Below are 25,924 nucleotides of genomic sequence, written 5' to 3'. Positions count from 1 at the left end.
GAGATCTGAATCTATGGGCAAGAAAAGGGCTCACTCCAGTGGCACAACACAACAGAAGTATTCCACCTATCTTGCCAACAACCCAGGACCCTGTGGCTGAGAAGACGCTGTGTGCGCTGTTGAGGCCAAAGAACCAGACTTACCTACGCAGGCTATCACTTAGAAGGACATTATCCATTTTAAGTGCCTTACTACACAGAGGTTACATTCATGGGTCAAGGTGATACCAGCAATAACAGGAGGTCAGTCTGCAGTTAGTTACACTGCTCACAGGTAATGTCCAGCAGAGCAGGGCTCTATCCCTATGTGTCCAGCCCATGCAGGGGGGTAGCGCAGGAGGCCCATTCAAGCTCTACCAGAGAAAGGAGTGATAGAGCTCCTTCCCATCCTACCTTTGAGTGTGGGATTGTTAGGGCTGTGGGCAGATCACAAAGCTGCTGACTAGGCCCTGGCCTGAAGTTAAGCTTCATGAGAAAGGGCATTAAGGACATTACGGGCATGAGAAGCTACTGGACACAACATGAGAAACTGCCAGACATGACAGGTAACAATGCAAGAAGCTGACAAGTTACAGATAGTGGCATAAGGGATGGCTGGATTTTGCAGATGGTTAACAAGGTGCTTCGTGAACAATAGCCAAACTTCACAGATAACCAGAAAGGAGCACTGGGGATCTTATGGGGAAAAGGACCTTCCTTGTGAGGCCAACAGTGCATAAGTAACCATATCCAGGAATATCATACAAGGACAATATTACTTAGGTAATCATATCATAAATAGCAAATCTGGGTAGGAATGCAGTAAAACTAGGACCAACATGGAAAAAAATAATTAGAGGAGGGTTGTTACTTGGGAGGAGATTGGAGTGGAGAAAGGGAGGAGAAAGCACAACGAAAAGGAAGGTCAAGAAGCGAGAAAAGAGAAAGTTAATGGGAATCATGTAGTCAAAGCTGTTTGGGGTTATCTGTCAGGCAGCCCTATGCTTGGTCACCGCAGCCTGGATCAGGACAATGCATAAAGCCTGTTCTGGCATACCACACACATCAAACCTGCCTCTCCAGTCAGAAGGACCAGGGTGGGCAGGGTGCTTTCCACAGCTAAGAGGGGAGCAGCCAGACAGACGTATCGAGCAACCTGGTATCACTGTACTGATGCCCATTCCAGGCTGGACAGCATCAGCAGCTACCCAGGACTCATAACAACCTCCCCACCTCTTACAGTTCCGAACACTGAAGGCAAATACAAATGAAAGCAGTTCTGCTTGTATCAGAGGACAAAAATACATGAGCTAATTAAAATGCAATGGTACTCTACAAAGTTACTTAAATAAAAGAAGTGGAATATAATGAGCTTTTTCCTTTAGGTGCCAGGTCACATTTGCATATTACTCACACCACTAACATCATCACAGCTGAACTTAATTTGTAAGTTTTAAGAACTATTTACAAATTACTAAACTATTGTAATTTTATGGCCAGACAAGACAACTGAATTGGTCAAGTATAAGTCAGAATAAAAAAGTTCATAGCAAAACCAAAGATGAAGACTAAATACAGTTCTCTGATCCTGGCCTGAATTTGTGAAGACACAAGTTTCTCTGCCATAGTAAAAAACTGAAGCTGATGAGGCTGAGACAAGCAATCAGCACACTCAATATATTCTGAAACTGGTTGGTTTTTTCTTTACACTTTCTTTTTCAGCAAGTATTTAAGGAAAATAAACAAAATCACTACTATTTAATACAGTTAATGGCTATTCAAACTCTCTGAAATTAGAAATTTGACTTAGGTGTTCATTTACTAATAATACCTTATAGCATTTCAGGAATTCTCTGTCAAAACAACACAAAATTCAACATACTGTGTTCTCGCATCACATAACTGGCTACATTATATATGTCTTCAAATAATTTGAGTTCTTGATCTTTTCTGAGTGTCTGCCATATTGTAGCTCATAAATCACATTTTCTCAAGACGTAAAATAGTTTCATTCACACTTCCTTCTATTTGGGAGAAGGTGTACTACTATTTTAATAGTGACAAGAAAGAAACTATTACTATAAAAGTAGTAACGTGTCTGTCAATAAGTAAAGCTAAAAGAAATACCGATTATAAAACACTAGAAGGAGTAATTATTATTACACGCTACTTAAACTAATGGTAAAATTTCAGAGTGTTCTTTTAGCGAATGAACATACAACATCAGCTTTGACTGAAGAACCATTATAACAACAAAGGAAGAGTATGAAAATTTTTATATTAAACTCCCAAAGGCTGTTAAAAGACAGTATACACAATATGAACAAACATGAAAGCAATGTGCATATTTTAGAAGGTCTATAGTTTGTTTAAGCCAACAGTGAGGAAAATTAATTAGGAAAATGGAAAAAAAATAATGCAATCATAAAACTGAGAGGATGCAGTTCAGCCCATTAATAAAAAGAATCTACTGCAAGAACCTATCTGGGACTGAGAACAGATACTGGAAGTACAGTCCTACAATACTTCAAATAAAGATCTGGCAGACACACATACGCTCTGTCTACATTAGAATTAGAGCAGCAACGAGGTTTTGGAGCACATCCTCCATCATTCCCACTAACCACGTGCTGACTCAGTTCCCAAGGCTTTTCTGGTACATGAAAACTACATGCCTTTTCAGGGAAGTCAAACCAGATGCTCTGCTCCTGCTAGACACAAAACATGCTCCAAACCCTAACGGGTTCAGTTTTTTCCAAGTCTTCCATTGCCACTGTGACTTAGCAAAAACAAATGTTCTTCTATGAACACTGTATTGCTTTTTTACATGAAGAAGCTCAAATAATGGCTTTCAGGTGCATACTCGATTTATGGCACAGGAAAGTTATCTTCATAAATTGACAGCATAGCCAGTCTGCTAATGAGCATTTTTAACCAGGGACAACAATATGACAAACACACACACACACAAAATCAACTAGTTACTATTCATTGTATTTCCTCCCTCTCTTTAACTTACATATTGCCATACTGAATTATTATTTAAAGTAAGTTTTTTAGACATCCAGAGCAAATGAGAAGCAACTCTCACCTGTGGAGGGGGTACTGTTATTGGTGCAGGCATGGGAACCGGAATTGGAACAGGTAAAGCTTTAGGTATAGGTGACACTGGTTCATTATGCGTAGCTTCTGCACCTCCATTTTGAGCTACTTCATTTTCAGACTTCTTGGGAATCCCCTTCCACTCTATTAAAAAAAAAACCCAACAACCCAAACATACATGTGTCAGCTCAGTAGAAGCAGACAAGTAGTCAAGTACTGCCATGTAAAACTACCTTGTTCTGTGATGTTCACAAAAATGACATAATTGAAAATATTCAGATCATGAGAAGCACAGAGCTAAGAAGTATTTAAACATATTTCTGACAATAAAAACTTCAAATTACTTTAAACACAGTACAGCAAATCACTGAAACATAGCAAGTAAATTTATTCCTTTCATTAGTCATTTAACAATTCTTTGCACTGACAGCATTTACACATGCCCAGGACTCTGAAACACATTATCTGTAACAAAAACACTAAGGCTGTTTTGGGACAAGCTCTCAACAGATTCATTCCATTGCTCTTGAGCAAGAAGGCAGCAGCTTTTTCACTAATTCGAGAAGTCATTTCTGAAAAAACAACATTTTCAAGTCTTGAACAAGGAAAATAAGAATACCACAATAAAGAATCACAGGAAAGTAAGAGAAACATCAAATACAGCTTTAAACGCATTTTACAGAAGAAATATGGCTCCTATTGTTTGCCAGAACTTCCCAGGAAAAGACAGCTAAGCAGAAAAAAGGGATCAGTGAAGAGGCATTATAGGAAAGAGAAAAGCATTGAGAAGACTGGAACACACTGAGGTTATGTTTATAATTCATGAGACTTTAATTTAAAATACACACTCAACTTATTTTTCTGTATTTATCATGAAGAGATGCTACTATTTAGAATAACCACCACCTAATTAGGGCAAATTGGACAGAATAACAAAACCCTGAAATAATGTTTCAATAACTAGACAGCACTCCACACAATGGTTAAAACCAACACAGCAGTCTAGAGTACCAATTCAAAGCACTTAAGGCAATTTCAATTTTTAAGTACTGCATCCATTTAATATTACTTTTAAAATAACAGCCAGCACACTAGCGACTCTACATTGATTTGAAGCCTGTAATTGATTTGAAGCTGCTGATTATAACAGGTGTCATTTTCTTAATACAACCATAGAAGCCTGATATTTTCATTGCTTACATACAAAATAACAAGATTCCTATTAGGTCCCTATAAATACAAGACTTGCTAAAGAAACTGAAAATGCCACAAGTGTGAAAACTATAGGCACTTTTTTTAGAAATTATAAAGTTGCCGTTAGCTCAGTTGCTACACAAGTACTCCAAAGGCAGTCTCCTTTGCTAGGGGTGCCTCACACAAACCGGGGGTGGGGGGGACCAAGCTGGCTCTGAGACTAACAAGTACAACACACTTGCATTGTGCATTACCATCAAGGGCAAACACCAGCGCAGCTGACAGGTCACCTGGCATCCATGTGCATTTTTAGCCCAGCCTCTTGTAACACAGCTGCACAACTCCTGATGAGGGACTGTCATTAACTGCTTACAAACTCTCTCCAATCTACGGGTTACACATGTTGCACTTCTGAGCCATTTCAAGGATTTTATATGCACCTTCAAAGTCATGAAAGTCAGGCACACCAACTTCCGTACACCAGCACAAAGGACAATTTTTTACAAGCATTTAAAGATGCAGCAATACTGTACCTGGACTAAGAGTTTCATTGTCCAACATTCCTCCTTCACAGAAACTTTCAAGATCTTCAGGTTTCACTTTGTCCCATGGTATGTAAGTAACACCTAATTCTACATCCCAATACTGCTTGTAATCTGGCTTTATTCCTTTATTCAAAGCCCATGCAATCTTGGGGGAAAAAAATACATGTGGTCAGTAAAATGTTTCCATTTTAATGGATCTAATATTTAGTTCTCACAAAACAGCATTACCATTTGAGGCTAAAGAGCAAAAAGAATACTTTAATTGAAACAGCGGGAAAAATAGGTTAGCTACAAAACTCTGAAATAAGAGGGTTTTTTAAAGCAGACTTAGTTCTTATTTCTTGGCTTGACTCTTGCACACAATTTGTAAAAATGTATAAAGGTAGTTTCTTCAAATGTTCCCCAGTCACTCAGATTCTCTTTCCCTTCAGAGGACAGTGTCACACTCTAATACGATGCTCTACAAAAGGAAGAACTTCACTAATGAATGCATTCTTCCTTATTTACTAGTACTCTTTGTAGGATTATCATATATAATTAAACTCGGTTATAAGACAAACAACCAGCAACAGGAAAAACATAGTTACAGTCCACTGTAATGTCTAAAAGGACACCATTTTTGTTGGTTAAATAGACAATTATTGGCAATCTTTCAAGGAAACTGATACAGGTTCCACTAGTCACATAACAGAACAGGAAGAATACTTATCAAGAAAAAAAAGTGGTCCATTCACATAACTTTACAGAATACCATATCCAGAATACATAAAGTCTAAAATACCCAAAAGTCTAGAATAGATGAAAAAGGATTACAGTAATTACAGTAAGTTTAGAACAGCTTTACATTTTCCAAGAAGTACCTTTATAGATTTCTGATTGACTTTGAAGTTTCCTCGGCTCAGTTTTTGTAGGGCACGGTAAGCATCTTGTCTGTGAACCATTACAATATAGGCACATCCTCTAGGTGGTATCATCTGTTTGTATTTTAAGAAAAAAAATTGGTTTCTAGCACATTAACAAAGTAATGAACACCATACAAGTGTTCAATTACAGTAAGCTGGAACATCAGCAGGTGTTTCAAAAAGGACTATGGAAGTATGAAAGAGAATGTTAGTTTAAGAGGCTAAGATAGCCAGTATCTTCTGGAAATACGAATTTCTAGTAAATTAAAAGCAACTTCTTATGTAGAAAGTTTTAAACTCTATTCCGTGTAAGAATATGGATGACTGTTGTATATTTAATCCTTTAAATTGTTAAACAGTAGTGTTCATGTAAATGCTGTGGTCTGGCAATTAGTTACTTTGTTGGAAGTAACAAGACATTCTAATACCCCGCTTCATTCCATATACCACAAGCTGCCAGCTGCACCTCCACATTCAGTTTTATCTGCAGTTTTGTAATAATTTTTATTATTTGTAATGCATTTGGGAAAAAACTTCTATGTTGTTTTACAAAATTCGGGAATAGGAAGAAAATTACAGTCACTTCTTTTTGTTTGTTTGTTTAAATGAAATTTTATAGCTACCGGAACAGCTATCATTTATATATAAAAATATTCTTAAATACAGCAAAGCATAACAATAGTTCTCCATGTTTATGACTAAAATGACAGAAAAGAAACAAGCAAAAGAAACAAGAACACCAGCTGAGAGTCCACATTTCTATAACCAAACAAAACGGAACAGACAAGGAACTCAGTAGCACAGTATGTAATTCTGTACCCATCTCCTCAATAGCTCTTTCTCATTCAATTCTCTCCAGAGAAAGCATGATTTTTATGAAAATGAGATAATCTTCTGTATCACCCCCAAGAGCATTTTTAAATTGCAAAAAACTAAAGCAACTGCCTTCTTGTTTTTCTACAAAGCAGCCAAATGAATTGAGTTTACACATTAGAAAACAGAACCATATAGGAAATGAGAGCTCTCGACTCTTTTCAATGTATCAAAAGTAAAGCGGTCTTAAAGTCTGAAAAGACTTTTTGTAATCAAGACATATCAAACTAGCTTACACTGCACCATTTATACTTACATTTATTGATTCAATTGGGCCAAACTCCTCCAAAAGACTTCCAACATCCTGTTGAGTTGTCCTTTTGTCAAGTTGTCCTACCCAAAGCGTAGTACTACAAACTACAATCAAAGAGTTAACACAGATTGTAAGAGCACTTGGAAATACACATTTCACAAGCCAGAATGTCAAATAGTCATTTTAAAATAGTCAGTTATTCTAATGAAAAAGCCAGCTAATATTAAAATATGTATTTTAATCTTTAGGAGTGTTTGACAGAATCCTCTTTGTCTTGCCTGCCTGGAGCTGCATTAACAGTTAACCACAGCAACTACATCAGAATCAGTGTCTGAATGCACTAAGCTCTCTAGTTAACTAATATTGAAGTGACCTGCAAGTTCTGATGATCGTGAGCTCTACAAATCATCATAAAAAGGAAAAATATGCTTTGCTCCTAACAAGGCTCCATGAAATATCCCAAGACATACAGTGGATATTTCACAACAAGGTAACTCTGCTTAGTATGAAATCCAAGCTACAGGCCACCGTCACAAGTTATGGATGGTACTTACTGGGAAGATAATCAGATTGTGTATGGTGATACACCCACTACTAGCAAGATTTTCCTCCAGATGTGACAATTCAACTACAATGAGCAAAGAAACTTTTAACCTCTTTAGTGACCTATTCAATGCCATTTCTTTCTACGGTTAAGTGAAAAATTATTGACAGAAGCTTTTTCTTTCAGGAAAGAGTAAGCAACATGCTTATCTCACTCCATGCTTCAAGGTAATAAAACAGCAGATGAGCTACAAGTATCACATTTGCTGAAGACTACTACAGTAACATTTAATACTCATCTACGTTTTCCCCACTAAGTGATGTAAAACTACAAACCTAAAAAGCATTATGTGACAGAATTCGGGAGAGATGTTGGCAAAAGCACATCTTACACCATTGCCAGTAAGCTTTTAATGAACAGCTACTAAGTCTTTGGAGTCCTTTTCAACTAATGGTATTGTCATTCACAAGGTTTTGGCTAGTTAAAACTCTTTAGTTTTTGTCCGTCTTCTATAAAAAAGAATGTTCTCATTTTAATTGATGACTCCAGAGAAGATTCCACACTCCCCAGGAATATTCAGAAGACAACTACTACATTTTGCCTATAAACACAGGCAAAGCCAGGATTATTTCAGAAATCCGAACATTAGCCTGTGTGTTTTCCAGGTCAAAGCTCCTCTCCAGGTCTGACAGACACACAACACTGAATCATTAGAAAAATCATAATAATGTGCTCAACTTCTTGTTGCTCATTCTGCTTTACCTTATATGTCTCGAAGGAATGAAAAGAAAAACATGGTGTTTCAGCTTTTTCTTTCATTTTACAGCCAAAATATTTCTGACTTGGAGATATTCCAAAAATGCCAAATTGTCTACTATGAGTAAAGGAAGTACAGGGATGTGTGGTGAATGTAATTCTTCCCAGCTTTAAAACAGTTCAGAAAATAAATCACAGTACAGTTTACTTTTATTCTGTTTGGATGAGTCTTGGAACCCACATCAAATAGCATTAAAGCCAAGAAAAAGGAACAAAAAAATTGAAAAAATAACACATGAGATTAAGAGTTGTCTTCTGGGGTATTCTGAGCAGATATATACTGAAGGTAAGCGGACTTGTCAACATTAAATTTTAAAAAAAAGTCTAATAGATACAAGAAGTGTATTTCTTCGACATTTAGTTTTTCTAAAATACTTGTTTGTCTTCTTACTATTCCATTTTACATAGCCATAGTATCTACTGTAGTATCTTCAACTTCACAGAACTCTAAAATTCATTAAGAAAATACTGCGCACAGACAAAAAATCCCATATATGAACCAGGAAGACGTTGAGCATCTGAAAAATGGTATTACAAGAATTTGCAGAGTTACATCAACAATAAAGAGAAAGAATAAACTTACCACTAACAGTTTCTGACTTGATCTGAGGAAGGCCTTTTGATCTGCGTTCTCTCTCCCTCTCACGTTCACGTCTTTCTTGTGACCGAGACTTAGGAGAGTGTCGGCGTCTATCCCTGGACCGAGATCGAGATCGACGATGACGTGACCTTCGAGATCGGGAGCCAGATCTTGAACGTCTCCTTTTAGGTGACCTAGTTTAAACCAACAACCATTTACATTCGATCTTTCTGACCCAGACATTGACAGATAGATAACTATTTCAGATATCTATTTAAATAATCAGGCAAGAATTCAGTCAATAAAAAAAAAAATAAATCCAAGTTCATTCACATGCATTTAGAACTAGAATAAATTATTACAGTAGCTTATTAATGCACTCCAGCTGAACAGTTGTCAATTTCTTACCTTCTATTAATTTTGTATTGAAGCTGACTATCAAAACTATGTCCACATTAACATAGAAAAAAATTACATCTGCTTAAATGAGGAAAATGTTTATTGCTTTTACAAAAGAATGACTAAAAAAAAGAGATTAAAAATAAATTCTGCCAGCGAAATTGTATTTTACATCATGTTTAAGTTTTAAACCACTCAAGGTCTGGAAGACAGAGTAAACATTCAAAGTCATACGAAACTTGGCAAAGGAGAAGACTTGTAACTAAGTAGATAGCTTTGCTTTAATACTGGAGCCAATTTGTTAGGTCAGCTGAGATACGTGAAATACTGCCTCTGTGACAGGGAAAGTCCCATAGGACACTGGATCACAGATTTCTTCATAAGAAAAGTGTCTTTAGAGCACAGACAAAATTAAACTATCATATTCCGCTTCCCTAAAATTTACTCAGTATTGACGGCCATGGAAGTTACCCTCTACCAATAAAAGAGAACTGTATAGATACCCCATTTTCCTTAGAAGGTAGATGACTTTCAGAGGTTCACAAGTCTTAAGAGTCACTTATCTGTTTCTCATTACCACTGCACTGAAGCACATACAACATCTAGCTGTATTTATACACAACTCCCTCACAGGTAAGAGATTAAAAGGGTCTCTTTTTTTTCATCCCTTCCAGAAGGGCAATTCAAATAAAGCCCTTGACAGTTTTGACTTTACCAAGAAATTTCACTAGTGTTGTCCATACAGAGACAGTAATTTCTTGTAATTAATCCTTAGATTAAATTGAAATGGACTCTTTTGCTAAATGTGTCTTTTGGCATTTAGTCATAGAATCCAACTTGTACAGCACAACTGGGCACTTACAAGAAACGACCTCAAAGAAGTATGCTGAGCGGGGGACCCAAGAAGCCAACTTGAAATACAGGTAACAGGACTATGTCCTAAGGCACTGAAAATGAGCTCCACCAATAGTTCAAGGAGTTAGCTCACCTCTTAGCTATTTACTGTCATCTCAGTTAGAAGTTACCACCCCCACAACAGATTTGGCAGCACAGCACCAGATTCTCTGAGCTCCAGATAATCAGCATAACTCTCCTCAGTACTCGTACAGAATTAGTAAAGCATTTTCAAGTCTTTGGACATGACACATTTAAGTTCCTTATGTTCAAATCCAATACTTGATATAATATATACCCTCACTAAAAGAATTTCACTAGTTTACCTTGATGCAGATCTAGATCTTGACTTTCTGTTGTCAGAAACATGCCGTTTTCCCTCTTGAATAGGTGGCTGTTCCACTTCCATATCCTAAAATATTAAGTTGACTGGTGTTACAGGTGAGTAGCGCAAGCACTTTATTTCATTTTATGCCTAGACTAAATTACATAACAGCACTAAAATTATATTGAATATTCACATATGTGAAATTAAAATGTAATGCAACTCTCCTCAGAAGCTTCACCGCTACTTTGTAGTCACTAATAGACAGTCCAGTATTAAATGAACTTAATACAACCACTGCAAAAACATAATAAAAATAATTTACACAAAATTCTCATTTTCAATTTGCAAATCATTGTTTTTCCACATTTTAATCCATTTCAGCACCGCATGTATCTCCACAGAATATGATTATATTCCTTAAAGTCAGTCAGTGGGTCTTGCTCTGTCATCAAAATCACAGGCAAAGTAAGGTCTACTAGAAAACTCTTCTCCAAGATGTTACAGGAAACTACTTTAAGCCATATATATAAGCAAATTACAATACAATAAATTTGAAGAATGAAGCAGTAAGTCATCAAAACAATACATAAAATGCAAGAACCTACTTAAAAAAAAAACAACAGTAAGTTCAACACAGCTCTTCCTTCCTACCCCAAATCCTCTACAGCTTCCCACTCCAGAATATACTGTGTCCTGCCTAAACTTTAAACAGTCTTCGCAATGCGACCCTGGCAGGGAACATCCAAACAAGCAATCTCTCAGAATGTACTGATTCAACAGAATTCAAGACTAAAAAACTAATTACAAAGATACTCTTGAGAATTGCCCCTTTATTCCAAGTGGAAAGCAAGAACTTATTTCTAGAATCTGTGACATCACAGGTCACTTCATAAAGACAGCTTGGTACCATCTCTATTTCTCATTTTAGGATTTCCTTTTCTTGGAACAAAAGAGGCAAATATATTCAATTTTTTCTTTTTTTTTTTTTTAAATACAGGCTCATAAATAGACTTGCTCTTTGATTTCTTCTTAATAGCAACCAGTTACCGAACCAGCAATATCCTCCAGAATCTTAGGAACAAGAGAGAGGTGTTTACATACACTTGGATTTTTTAAAACTTTTACAGACTTCTGAGTCCATTTCCACTATATTAGCAATCTACCAGGCCCTTAAAAATTAACTTTTCCAGATAGTTTCTCTCCAGAATGAGATTGCATTGTTAGAATTCCACGACCAAAATATTGCTGAAGCATGATGGGGACAGGAAAGGGAGGATGAGGGAAAGTGAGAAGTGGAAGGACAAAATGCGATCCAAAGTCTTCCACAAAAGGAGGCATGAAGCCTACATATGCTCGTTTTGCTAGACTTCTGAAATACCAGACTTGTCATGTAGCACTGCAGCTATCCAACTTTCTCTCAGATGAGCTACCCTCACAGCCATCTCTGTCCATGGTTATAATAAAATTTCCTCTCCTGAACAAACCATACGCATTTGAGAAAGACATGTATTAGAGCATTTAAGCTAGTTTGTTTACTGCAAGGAGTCCTCACCTGCTGATGTGGTTTCTGCATGTGTGATTCACTCTGTACTGGAAAAGGAGACTGAAAAGTTTGCTGCACAGGTGCTGTTGGCGGAATCACAGGCTGAGCCATGGGTGGAAACTGAGGGGTAGGCAGGAGACCAAAACCTGGCATTTGCCCATTAGGAGGAAGTGGAACCTTTGGAGAAGAAAAAACACCAAAACTTCCAGTTAGGAAAAAAAATTACATTAGCTTTCCCAGTTTGCTAAAGTAAAACTGTATCTCTGCTCCAAAATCACAATAAAAGACCAGAAGCCCGAGAAAGATGAAGCAGGTCAAGCATTCAGGTGTATAAAATAAAAATCTTGTTCTTCAAAGCTTGACTAGAACAGAGGACAAAAATATGTTTCTTGGGAAACTTGGAGGGCTAAGCCATATTCACTTTTCACTAATAGGAACACCACTTCCTTACTTCTGCACCAAAGAAAACAACAAAAGATAGAAAACGTAACACAACATAGGGACAAGGGAAAAGCCTGAAGTTACCTGGTGACGCATTGGATCCTGTTGTATTCCCATCATGCGCTGCTGAAACGGATCCATATTTGGGAGTTGAGGAAATACTGGCTGTTGTATACCTTCTCCTGGAAATCCACTAAAACCAGTAATATTTTGGTGAGACAAGTCAGTAGATACACAGATTTTTTGCCTTTATTTTACATATTTCTATGTACATTTACACGTTCTTGCTTCAAATTTAGACAGAAAAATTATCTCTATTATGATCCCATTTCCTCTCTAAAAAGTGAAAACAAAAAAAGGAGAAAGAGTGGCCTCCTTATCTTTTCTCCACTGTAAGAGTAGTCCTTTAACGTTTAAAGAAATGCTACATAAAGGTTTAAGCCTCCCTTCCCCCTGTACTTATATGATCTTGCTAAAGATCTCAGTCTATGGAAATTTTTTATGAAGGTTGTCTGCCTTAGGCTAACTTTCTTCCTTTCCAGTTCCTCTTTTGGGAACAAAAGAAGTAAGCCTTCTCCTTAAGGAAAATAAATTGGCCATACTTTTGCTGGAAAAACAACTTCAGTTTGGGAGGAATTTAGGGCAGAGAAGAAAGGGATATGTATATCACACAAGGATTACAGTAATGCCATTCACTTCTTGATTCAACACACAGAATGGACAGTGCTCAGGGAATTAATGAGGTCTGTGCAGTTAATAGGACCTGTTTACAGGATGCAGTTTGTGCAAGAAACTGAACAGGATTTCAGGAAGATAAAGGAATTTCATGGTGATGTGAAATGGAACTTTGTAGTATTTTAAGACACAGGTGCCATACAATTTTTAGATGATTCTGGACAGATCAGTTTTTCATACAGAGCATGCCCAAAATGAGACTACTGGAATCCAATCTTCAGAGGCATCTTACACAACTATAAGGTAATAAGGACAGAGGCTTTGAAGTGCTACAAACAGAACGTAAGCATGCTGAAAAGCCTAGTCCCATGAACTCTAGTTGGGCATACACAAACAGTGCTTATGTTTGACCTACCTCATCTTTCTGTACTCCAGAGTTCCATCTGTATTATAGGGAAAATACTACCAATTTACTTAAAAGGCATTTTAATTAACTAATACTTGCGGAACATTAAAGTGCTCAAGGTGATAAACACAGTAAGAAAGCTAATGACAAAGTTAGTGATTCTGTTTTTGAGAGCAGGGTTCAGATGGTATATACAGAAAGTAAGACATGGGGCCACATACTGAAGCAGGGAAAAAAGAAATATTGACTAACCCAGGTATTGAGCACCATCCAGCCTGTGCACTGAATGAGAGAGAGGTCCTGTGGAAAAAACTAGTATGTGATCATGTAATTTAAGACTTTATCATAATGCATATCAAAAGGGAAACAGGCGTTTGAGTTAGTTTGCGTGGGTATTTAATGTTTGAGAACGTAAAGCTGCAAAGCCAATTTTAATTTTTTAAATAGTTAAAACTACCACAACGTTTGGAATAGCACCTTTTCCCCAGCCAGCAAAGCAATCCAGCTGATTACTAACAATGCCCTGACACACTCAGTTGTGCAATAAAAACATGGAACTCATCTTGAAACCAAAACCGAGCTTTTCTCTACAGAACACATGCCTCAATCAATGGTGCAACATGCCAAATCTACAGTGGATCACCAAAGTAAAAAGACAAAAAAAAAAAAAAAAAAAACCAACCAAAAACACCAGAAGTTGTTAAGAATGTTTTAACTTTGGACTGTAAAAGTTAATCACTGAAGTAACTTGGAATTTTAATCAGCTTTCTAACCTAAACATTTTTAGAACAAAGATTTGATAATTTTATTATGTCGCAAAACTTACAAAGCTGGCTGAGAAACTGAAGGAGAAGGAGCTGAATCTTCTTTCTTTGAATCTTCCACTGCTTCTGGTTCATCATCATAGTCAAACCGATCTAGCAGCTTCTGAAAGTAATTACATTGAGCCAACTATTTTTTCTGTATCTTATATAATTGGCAGCCAAAATATCCTTATTATCGAAGTCTTACTATATATCTAACAGCTCTGGAATTAAAGACAAGGTTAGAATCAGGAAAAAAATTATCTATATTCTAATACAGAATCAGAAACTGGCCAAAACCAGTTTTATTCAGCTTCAGAAAATGCAAAGGCTATAAAAACAGGAAGCTGACCTCCAAACGGAAAGAGAAGAAACAAAATTTGCATCATTTCTCTCCTCTTACAAATGGAGGACATTGAGGCATCCATCAAACAGTGTTCTGCTGAACTGAAAAAGTTAAACACAAAGAACAAATGAAGACTTACTTTGTCAAATGATGTTTTTTGCTCAGGTGGTGGGAAAGCAGCTTTTTGTTCTGGTGGTTGTGCTGCTGTAGTTTTCAACTGAGCAGTAATAGCTTGAACCTGAGCCATCACAGTGTTATCTATGACGGGTGACTGGGGTTTTTGAGGCTGTTGAAAAGTCTGAAGAATTTGCTGAAGCTACAAAAACATACATAGTATTAAGTATATATTCTTACATAAACATATAGTATTGAAAGAGTTGTAGGATATCAATTTTACATCAAACCAGACTATGGCACAGGATGAACACCACCAACCACCTGACTGAACTATGGAGAACTTTCAGCGAGACCAAAAGTCACTTTTTAAATACGTCAGTGGCAAAATTCAGCAGATCCCAACACTTCAGTATTCAGGCCTTTCAGCACTACAAACATTTAAGTGGACCAAACAATAAAACTCAACATTTTGTTTGATTTATTCCACCTGTTCTTGAAATTTTCTAACTGCATCAATTCAGAACTAATTATTTAGGAACACATAACTGAATTTTTCTCAAATACCATAATTACTGGATAGAAGCGTCACAGATGATTCAAATACTGACTCTAACTCTTACAAGTTTTCCACTGAAGACCTTAGGGAGGCTTTTTGTTTTGCTTCAAATCAAGGATATTACTTCCATCATTTTTTCCCCCCTCATTTAACATAAAAACTGAAGTTAGAAGGGAACCAAATATAAACAGGTTACCTGTTGTCCTTGCGTTGTTTGAAACAACTGAGCTACAGCTGCAAAGGCATCAGAACTGGGCAACTGTGGCACAGTAGGTACTGAGTTAGCAGTAACTTGAGGGGGCTCCGAAGGAACCTTTGCTGGAGGGGGTGGTGAACCTGAGAGTTTCACAGGAATTGAGAAAGCGTTACATTACTCCAAAACATCCATCTTACTCTTCAGTGCATACATCTACGTCCCCAAAACAAGTGTCTATCTACAATACTCTACTTTAACCCAAAAAGTCCTAGCTAAACTACCCCAATTGCATATTCTATTCATTTCGCCTTTAACTGCTCCATCCACTGCTCACATCTGTGCATTATATACACTAAGAAGAAAACAAAGAAAAATGGCCTACATGAAAGCTAGTCCAGTATGGTATTTCAGATCACAACTCAATGTTTATAATTGTACAATTTTAGAAAAGCTAAGAGAAAAACTATTACTCAAACAGTGTTAAGCAATGAGTATCAATACACTTAAAATGTTAGTTCTGGTTACAAAGTTCTGGACTCATTCTTTTGGATGAATATTTCAAATCAATCACCTAATGGCTCACTTTAATAGCAACTGAGTTTCTCTTAATATTTCCTGTTTTCTAGCAGTAACTGAATTTTTGCTGAAATGTCTGGTAATAATTAAAGGTTTTTTAAAATTATTTCACAAGCAACTCTTCTTCTTTGATAAGGTTTGTTCACATGCCGCTTTTGCATAGGCACAAGCCAAACCTGCATCTGAGAGAGAAATCCTCCTACCATAAAAAAAATTTGTTAATTCTTCCAGGAAAAGACTCCCATTTCCACTGAGCTTTACCAAAACTGAGATCACATTTTAAGATATGCTATTAGCTTTGTCTACACATGCAGCTTTCCCATTCTTTTTGCTTTAGATTACAACACTTTTTTTTAATAAACATGTTGCCAGTACAAAGTAAATTAGCAGTAATACCATCAATTCCTACGTGCTGTGAGCAAGTAACTATTCTTTAGCAAATATATTTTAATGGACTACTATTAAACTGTACAAGGAGAGACAGTTAAAAAAACACCAGACAGAAATATTTTTTAGTTTGAGACACTAAGCAAATGTTTGCCTCACAACACCAACTTCTTTAAAGCCATTCATCTGTTTGCAGTTTCAATAACTGCAGTGTTGACAAGCAGCAAGCAGAGACAAACGTGTTGAATAATATTTTCCCAGAAGTCAGATGCTACATAAAAATACTGCAAAGAGATACGTGATTGTTTTTAAATATGAATTAACCTCCAAATTTTTTCCTGTTTATATTCAGAAGGATATTTGCTTGCTCAAGGGAGAAAATTTGCATTTCTCTCTCTCTTTTTTTTGCTAAATAGACTTTGTAGCATTGTGAGCTAAACAGATTCTATTTCACATAATGCATTAATATATTTATTATTATTCATTAGTATATTTATATCAGGGCCAAATTATCCCCTCTGGTGCATCTGAATAACCTCACTGAAATCAGTAATTCTGTACATGAAAATCTATGCAGAAGGCACCCAACCTGTTTGCTACCAGTGATGAGACAAAGATGGAAATACAGTGCCACTCACCTGTCACATCAGAATGAAATTGTATAGCTACCAGTCTGCACCCAAGCTCAGATGCTAAAACATTCCCTCCCCCTGCCCTGCCATGTTTATAAAACATGTCAATAGGATACGCTTTCCTAAACACCACTGGAGACGATTTCACTTATGCTATTGTGCATCATTATTTGTTGTCTGTCACCACACCTCACTCACTCTCTTACATTTTTTGCCAGTCCTACTCCAACATACCCGAGTGCAATAAATAAGGAGGTTACCAAAGCTAAGTCTGAAATATAGAGTGCAAACTCAAAAAGAAGGCCCTCCAGAGAAAGAGAGAATTGTGGTATGCATATTCACATCCACAATTCGGTAACCTCACTACCAGCTTTTTATGTGGCATAAAATAGGTCAGTGAAAATACTGTGGGCAGGCCATCATTACTTTACTCTTTAGGTCCGTGGTTTTCAACTAGTAGCCCATGTAAAAGTTTACTGCCAGGCATAAATTTACTGTTCAAGAATTTGGATTTGAAACACCAATTAAAATGTTTCAGGGCTGCATATTGAAAGAGACTGACAGCTGTTGCTTTCAGATACTAAGCTGATTCAAAGAAAGATCAAGCACTTAACATGTAAGATCATGCTTTACTTACCCAGATTCTAACATTAAAAAAAATGACATCAGAATTATAAAATTGAGAAACAACAGAAATATATTTCAGACCAAAAGGAAAAAAATTTAAGATTTTTTTTTTAAGAGGGGACATTGAAGTAATCTGTAAGTAAAGTGTGCACATATGTATGTACATATGCACACACGATACACATTTCAGATATTTTCCAAGTAAGTGTTCACATGCTGATAATTTCTGAAGTACAGTATCAGCATTTATTTAGAATTAGTTCAGCTGCTCCACATAATTGGGACAACAAAGTTGAGTTTATTAATATGCTACTGTTGAAACTAATAGTAGGTGCTTTAATGTGAAAGCAAACAAGCTATTATCATTCACCCTTTTAAAAGAAGAAGCTATAATGTCATTCATACCTTCATTATTAGTAGCATTTTCTGTCATTGGTGCCGTGGCAGTAGTTCCTGCTGCCATATCCAGAAGAGGTTGAATTATTTCAATTTTAAATACTCCATTTTTCTGCCAAAGGTTCAGGACACGGACTATTTTACTCTGTTGAAATAAAAGCAAGCATCAACACTAAATACAACTTTCCTAATTCACAAATTCCAAATTTATCTTCTGTACATTGAGAAGAAAGGTTTGAACAGTATAGGAGTTCAACATAATCAGGCATACCTATTTAACAACCCCTATGTTGTCACATAAGTCAGCAAGACCTTTTACGTGGCCAACTTATTCTACTATCCACTTTAATAAAAAGCAACTCGTGCCATTTTTCTAAAACTGTTCTGGCCAGCCAGAAAATCCAGGTTTGATACACAATAGAGGAAGTCACATCAGCCCTACCATTTCTTCACAGATGGTCATAAAGGGGTGAAACAAACAACAAATGCAACAAGAAAGACAGAGAAAATTAAAATCAGCTGGAAAACCCTAATGAAGAGAGGAGCAATTAGACCATAAATGCTAGAACAAAGCTTTAAAGTTAGATAGAAGATTGTTTGAATTTTTTTCTACTAACCCAACCAATTCTGTGTTGACACCAGAAAACCCATCTCCATCATTATTCAAAAGATCAGGAAAGCAAGTGGAAAACATTCTAACTGATCACTGCAGAAAGATTAAATTAGAACCTCTAATTGTCAGCTGTTATTTTAAGCTCTTTTTTTTTTAACATTAAGAACAATGAAGCTTTCAGGAACAAGCTGGAAATTAGTCTTTCCTTCTTTAGCCCAGTATTAAACAATAATTTCTAACTCGATGTGCTGCTTCAGTTGGAACATTCAAGCAGGTAAAAGTCAGAATACATGTCATATTGACATACCTGTCCTTTTCGTATACTTAGTCATCTGACTTGCACACATACACGTTTTAAGTACTTTTTACTTCTACTGTAGCTGCAAAGAATGAATTGATTCTGTTCCTTCTTGTTTCAACAATAAAATGTCTTACTGTGACTCAGTTATATACACCCATGCAAACCCACCTATGCTTTCATAAGCTAAGCAACTGAAGAATTTCACAAAATGTTTTCTACAATAGGTTCAACTAGAGAGAAATCTGAAATGGCCATTTTCAAATAAGATTTTGGTCTGAAAAACAGTTAACTTTAAAACAGCAGCATTTTTTGGCTTTGGGTATTCTATGTCTCCAGAAGACTTGAAAATAATATGAAGGCCAAAATATGAATAAATTTAATACTCTTGTTTTCAGTCACGTATTAATCTTACAGAAAGGCTTTAAAAAAAAAAAAGTTGTATCATTCTCTTTGGATATCAACCATAGTTGCTGTGTATCTGCAGATCAGGTTTTTTGTTTAGGTACTGGAAATTCATTAAAGCAAGCATGTTATAAATAGTATTATTCCCCTAGTGGAAAGCATCTTAATTATTTTAGCAATGAGATATCAGGTAGTTCCATAAAGGAGATGGATAGTCTAATTCATTTAGATGAACAAAATGGTAACCACAAAGACAGAAAGAAGGGACTGCTCTATTTCACCAGGGTATTAACCCAGAAGCTCCACAATATCAGATTCAAGGCCTAAAGGTCTAAATGTTCCACATCAGAAAACTACAGAGCATCAAAGCCTTTCAAAAGCTTAGTTAGAAAGCTACGGAAAAAGTCAGTTAGAAAAAGAGTATTTTGCTCTTACAGTACTACAATTAAGAAAAAGAGCGAGTAGGCAATTTTCTGGAAACCAACTGGCAACTTCTAAAACACGCTTATCTTGGGAGTCTTTTGAAATTGTTCTGACAGAGGGCGTAAAAGCCATCTTCTGTTGGTAGCAACCTGGACCATCATGAATTCAGGATACTTTCTGAGCCTCTGTTCTATCAGCAAGTACAGCAAAACTACAAAAATTGAGGCCTTAAACCAGTCTTGACAACAGAGAGCAGCAATGACATTCTCAAGTATGGGATTTATAAAGACTGAAGAAATCAACATGATGGTTTTCTTAGAAAATATTTGGGAGCAGAACCTTCACTGCCTACAACACCAGAGCTACTCCTCTAACACCTTCTTTTTGTGGGAGACACCACCTTCCATAGTAAGTTTTCCTGAAGAAGCCTCAAGAAGAAAAGTTTTGGCATAGTCACACACTCTGTTGAATTGTCTGCATATGCAAAACAAAACTGATGAAGTTAGGCAAAGTAAATATTTTACCTAGAACTTTAAATATCACCTTTGATAATCTTTCTCAGTATGTTTTACCATTTCATATAATAACGTTCACTACCATGGACATAGAGAATCACCAAATTAGCTTTCACGTAAGTAGAAACACCAAGGTAGCACTGTTATGAATTCACAACAACGCTTGAGAAATCATAGTTGTACCTTGTCTTCAGATGGACAGAGATACAAATACTGGAATGTGGCAGTAATATTTTTAGAGAATCTTGGCCCAAAAACATCTTTGTCCGTTCCAAACTGGTGACGAGACTGACGAACAATAGAGTCAATAACGTACAATCCAGGGACTTTATATTCCGGTTTGCACTGAAAACATAGAAATAACTTTCCATTATGCAGTGATACTAACAAGGTAACATGCATCCACCTTAGGTCCTTACACAAAATCTATACTTAGTATACTTAGGTAGAAAAAAAAAAATAACATTAATTTGTTTTATGTAGAATTCTCTTAGTGCTTTACTTTTGTTTTGTTTATAGAAATGGAAAAAAAAAAACCGAGAAAAAGATGCTTTCACATTTGGGACAGAGTAAATATACCTATGTAGCTTGAAGCGGCCTTTATGTTCTCAATTACTGCTTTTAAAGTACCTTTAGCTTGACAACATGTGACCGCAACAGCAGGTCTACTTCGTTACAGCACAGTGTCACAACTCTGCTATCAAGCTACCTCACACTCAATGCACTGAACTACCTCCACCAACGCTATTCTCCAGAATTTAATGCAAAGTCCTTCTCTTTGGAAGTCTCTGAAGGACTTCGAATGAAAAAGAGTATTTTTCCTGTTCACTCAGAGGAACTTACTTTAGGCAGCATGATAGTTTGGGTTTAGTGAGTATTACATTCTAGCCTGTTGTTCGAGATACCTAGGCAAGCATGAAAACTGTATTTTCTGAAAATATATATTATCTTAGCCAGTGAAAATTAATTTGAAGTTCAGTATCTCCAGTTTCCTCCCCAGCTGCTGGGTGGAGGAGAAAGGGGGAATGTCACAATTTTTTTTTCTCCCCTTCTTAATGTACTACGGAAAACTAAAATGAGATTATATAGACAAAGAGATACCAAAATGTATAAAATCCTAACAAAACAGAATTCCTCCCTCAATCCCTGAATAACAGAAGCCTTTTTAGTTATTTACTAGCATTATTAATAATATCTAGTAACAGATGCAGACAATATCTTTATCAATAGATGATTTTTTATTTTTTACCTTTTTGATAAACTTCTCTACAATCTGTACAACATGCTTGTAGAGCTGGAAAATAAATACATAAATTAACTTATCATCTACTCAACAGTGGCGCATCATTTTATAAGTATTTTAACTCTTTGTGCTTACTACCATTTAGGAAAGACTACAAAATACTGTAGTCACATTCTAAAAAGAAGTATGTTATCAAGCTAAGTTAATCAAGCACAGAGAAAAAGATTTCATGGGGGGAACAGACAGACACAAGCCATCCTTTCTATCAGAAGTGTGTCAGTGTGTACACAAGACATACAGCTTCTAGAGTATTAGTGAGAGCTTTCTGGATTTATTTTCTAAGCAAGTCTGCTATGTTTTAATATGCTGAAGTGCAGTTGCATCCTGCAACATTTAAAATTTTATTACATAGAAATCACAACACCCTAGTGGGTGTAGCATTAAAAAGCAATGATTAAAAAAAAAAAAAAAAAAAAAAAAATCAAGCTGGCGTTACACTACTAGTCTAAAACCAAGAGATGATATTCACCACCCACTTGTTTCTAGATAACTTTCTTAACTCCAACTAGAATAAAACATCCATGAAGCTAAGACTGGGAAATTCAGAGATGCATTTACTTAGAAGTAAAATAATAAAACATTGCTACTGTTACAGTTTCATGTTTGTTCTATTGTACTTTACCTTAATAGCTTTAATGGCAGCTTTTGTGATGAGAATCATTTTTGCTCGGGAAATAGGAGGTTTCATCTCCATCAGTGAAAAGAGCTAAACAGAGAAAACAAATATTAAAAATGTATTCTGAAGTTTAAGCAATTAACCAAAAACACAACATTTCAGACAACTGATTGATTACTGACATTCCACACTATGTATCGCCACAATGCTGGCTGGCCCTTGAAACAAAGAGACTAACAGGCAGATCTTTATAGGCAATGTTTAAAGCTATCTTCCTTGTGAACTAACCCATATTCACTGATTTACCAGATTTTGATAAGGCTGCTGTCAAAGTTCCATTTACGTCTAAAAATTAGTATCTGCTAACTTATGGTATGGGAACTTGCTATTTTACAAAAACAATACAAAACAGAAATAACTGCTGCTTGATTTAAATTAGCCTGAGTATCTGCTTACCAAATAGAAATATTAGGACGGCCCTACAGATAGCTAGACTGACATAATCCTATAATCCTAAAATAATGTGCATAAAAAGTATGACAACTTTCATCCATCAAGGCAATCAAATCAATACTAAGTTTTCAGATTATCCCACTATATACAGGCATTGCAAATGTCTTTAATGGAGATGTTTACCATTTCACTTGCTATGACCATACCATATTATTATTAAAATTAACTGCACCAACTGTTTTGGAGAATCCTCTGCACTAATCTCCATACTAATGTCACGCAGTGGAAAAGTTAATTCCTCAAGGACAAAGTTTTCAGAAGTTACTAGTCTTTATAGATGACAGCTTGAGGCATTCTGTGAACCCAACTTACAGAATAATTCTGATCTCATTTCTATAAACATAGCCCAAGCACACTATTTCAGAGTTTTAATCGTATCAGAAGTTGAGTAGTGCTATTCTGTTAAGACCATTAAGCACAAAAAGGGATTCTGCAGTGCTAGATTTAAATACTTTTTTTTTAAAAGTCTGAATTCACAGAAAGCATATTCTATAGTCAAAATATGTAGGATACAGGTAGGATGTTCAGCTCTTCCAATCTGAAAGTGTGACTCTAAGCAAAAAAAACCCAAACTTCATTTTCACAAATAGCATCACCATGACTTAGATCTCACGTGTGAGGAAATTTATTACAAAACACTTTCAAAAAGTCTTGAACCTAAGCATTCAGAAAAGACACCGCTCTGTCTTCCAGTATTGACCATAACTCTGAAAACAAGTATTAGCTTCACACTTCAGAAACTGAGAGAAACTAAAACTTGCACACAGAACTGTCAGAGATGATGAAACATCCGTGAAGGCCTGAACACAGAGAGCTGAGGGAAGAGGGATACATTTTCCTCAGGACCCCAGCCCCACCTGAACAGCATGACATTCTTATTGTACTTTGCTTCCTGTAGAGCATTTTAAGAGAATAGGGAAATCAGGGATTTGGGGAGGTTTGTTTTTAAGTAACAGCCGTACAGTCTGGCACTCATAAGCATGCATGCACACACACCAGAAGACACCAAAATCCAATGCACATTTCACCACTTTCCAGACCACTCTGCCTACTCTGGATCTACAGTGAATTCTGTATACTCCATAAGCTGCTGTTGTAATTTCACATCATAAAATAACCAGTTGCAAAAACTACACTGTATGCTACACCGTGTTTTTACGGCATACTGTGCGCACTTCTGTTCTACTAGTCATTAGACCTGGAAACATAATCCACATTGACTTGTCAGGACCATTCTCTCTTCTCCAATCTTCCTTCCCATCTTCCAAGCAGAAAGAGAAGCCAGTCTACTTTTTAGTTCCTCCTTCTATACCACAGCTCATGGTTAGGTGCTCTGCTTCATTAAATATTATTTTGTATTCTTCCCATAAACTTAACTTCCTATTTAAGCTGTGGCTTACTAAAGGTAGAATCATTATATTGTCATGATTTGTATAGTGCAAAAAACCATGGAGATCTTCAACATTTCCTACACGCACAAAATAATTTTTACCTTGAAATATTCCCCACAAATCATAGAAAAAATGGTTTTGCATTACATAATTTGATTTTGCTCTTCACAATAAAGAAAAAATAGAGCCCTTGAAAACCAGCCAAAAATGTAATCAATTATTTGCCACAAAGCAAAATAAGAGAATAAAAGTATCTTCATTTGACGGTGTAATGGAAAGTAAGATGTCATGTTAAAATTTATCTCTTATTTTTCTATTAAAGTTCCAAGATACTTGTGAAGTGACCAACTTACACAGATTTATCCACTGTCTCAGTTAAAGAAAAAAACAATGCAAAAGATAAAAAAATTTGGCCAAATATTTAAAGGCAAGTAAAGTCATAACAAGACTTTCAGCAATACAAAATGAAAGCCTCACATCAATAAAACACAAAGAGTAGGCAAGAAGGTATTTACTTTCTTAATTCAATTCCTATTCCAGGAGATATGAAAGAAGAAAAATTGTCCTTCAAGACAGTGGTAGCCAGATACCTTTTCCAACACCAACATCAAGTCAAGACCATGACTTTTCATTATTAATGTCCATAAAAGGCAGGTTTCTAGTGCCAGAATGTTTGATTTTTAAAGCCATTCAAGTAAGACGTACTTCAGCTAATATCCCTGCTTGCTGAGAAATCACAGTAGGGACAAATAAAACCTGTCAGATCAAAGACAGGAGGAGAGAGGTGTCTGTGAGTTGACTTGTTTTTTAAAAAAGCTTCATTTCACTTTCGAATTATATTTCTTCAGAATAAGTGCAAAGACTCTTGATGAACAAAGTCAGTGCTACTATTAAAACTCAGGAAAATCTGGTTTAAGAGGTAATGAAAGACAAAAAAAAAAAAAGTTTCCAAAACCCAACACCCACAAACAAACCACCAGAAAGCTCAGAAAATGAAATGGAGGAGGAAAAAAGGAGCCAACATTAAGAGGCACTCCATATCCTTTCCTTTACACACCAAGAAGCAACTGATCCTCCAGAAAAAGGAGCCAGTCCCATATAACAAGAACAAAGAAGCCAGTGTGAAAGCAGCACTTCAGCGTTCGTATTTCAGGAACACAACCAGAGAGAACCAGGAAACTGGGAGAGCTCATACCAGGACAGAAGATGACAATAAACAACTGGCAGCAAAAAATAAAAAGAAGGGTCTTAAAAGGTATCCCAAGAATGACGTCGCAATGGGGGGGGGGGGGGGGGGGGGGGGGGGGCGGAATCCAAGGAGAAAGAAACTGCCAGAGGCCAGGAAAACGGGAAATCAGCTAGATGCACTGAAGTAGCCAGGGAAGATGCAATAAAAAATATGGTAGCTTGGACAAGTCATTAATTAAAGAACATGAGAGGCTGAAACTTAGGCTAATAAGGCAGGAACAAACAAGAGCTTTGGAAGAACAGGACTGAGCAGATCACTGTAAACTGTTCCTTTGCTGTTAAAGACAGCACTCTGGGCAACAGCAACAAAACCATAGTAAAAGCAATGAGGTCAGTACACACACATATTTCCAGCTCAGGATGAACTACAGCTGAAACATGCATCAAACTGAGGTGCAAATGTTTTTATATATAAATATATACGCACACATACATATATATACACATGTATGTATATGCATATATATATGTGTGTGTGTGCGTATATACA

At 36.4% G+C, this 25,924-nt stretch overlaps 1 protein-coding gene across 3 annotated transcripts in view; it reads right to left on the bottom strand.

Moving 5' to 3' along the window:
- The window catches only part of SCAF4 (SR-related CTD associated factor 4), a 48,178-nt gene that overhangs the window by 13,970 nt on the left and 8,284 nt on the right, over positions 1-25,924 (bottom strand). For 2 of the 3 annotated variants that reach the window (XM_050894645.1, XM_050894625.1), the window contains exons 2-17: positions 22,289-22,372; positions 21,613-21,657; positions 20,547-20,708; positions 18,119-18,254; positions 15,492-15,631; positions 14,762-14,938; positions 14,300-14,400; positions 13,726-13,773; positions 12,477-12,585; positions 11,961-12,128; positions 10,407-10,492; positions 8,791-8,981; positions 6,851-6,951; positions 5,680-5,793; positions 4,808-4,964; positions 3,070-3,224 (exon numbers count right to left, since the gene is read on the bottom strand). In XM_050894645.1, the coding sequence (XP_050750602.1) occupies positions 3,070-3,224; positions 4,808-4,964; positions 5,680-5,793; positions 6,851-6,951; positions 8,791-8,981; positions 10,407-10,492; positions 11,961-12,128; positions 12,477-12,585; positions 13,726-13,773; positions 14,300-14,400; positions 14,762-14,938; positions 15,492-15,631; positions 18,119-18,254; positions 20,547-20,708; positions 21,613-21,657; positions 22,289-22,372 (1,974 nt within the window). The remainder of the gene's footprint in view (positions 1-3,069; positions 3,225-4,807; positions 4,965-5,679; positions 5,794-6,850; positions 6,952-8,790; positions 8,982-10,406; positions 10,493-11,960; positions 12,129-12,476; positions 12,586-13,725; positions 13,774-14,299; positions 14,401-14,761; positions 14,939-15,491; positions 15,632-18,118; positions 18,255-20,546; positions 20,709-21,612; positions 21,658-22,288; positions 22,373-25,924) is intronic. The other variant, XM_050894635.1, reaches the window with a different exon arrangement.

The sequence above is a fragment of the Gymnogyps californianus genome, chromosome 1 (genome assembly GCF_018139145.2).
Source record: "Gymnogyps californianus isolate 813 chromosome 1, ASM1813914v2, whole genome shotgun sequence".
Taxonomy (NCBI): domain Eukaryota; kingdom Metazoa; phylum Chordata; class Aves; order Accipitriformes; family Cathartidae; genus Gymnogyps; species Gymnogyps californianus.
This window is presented reverse-complemented; position numbering and strand designations above follow the sequence as displayed.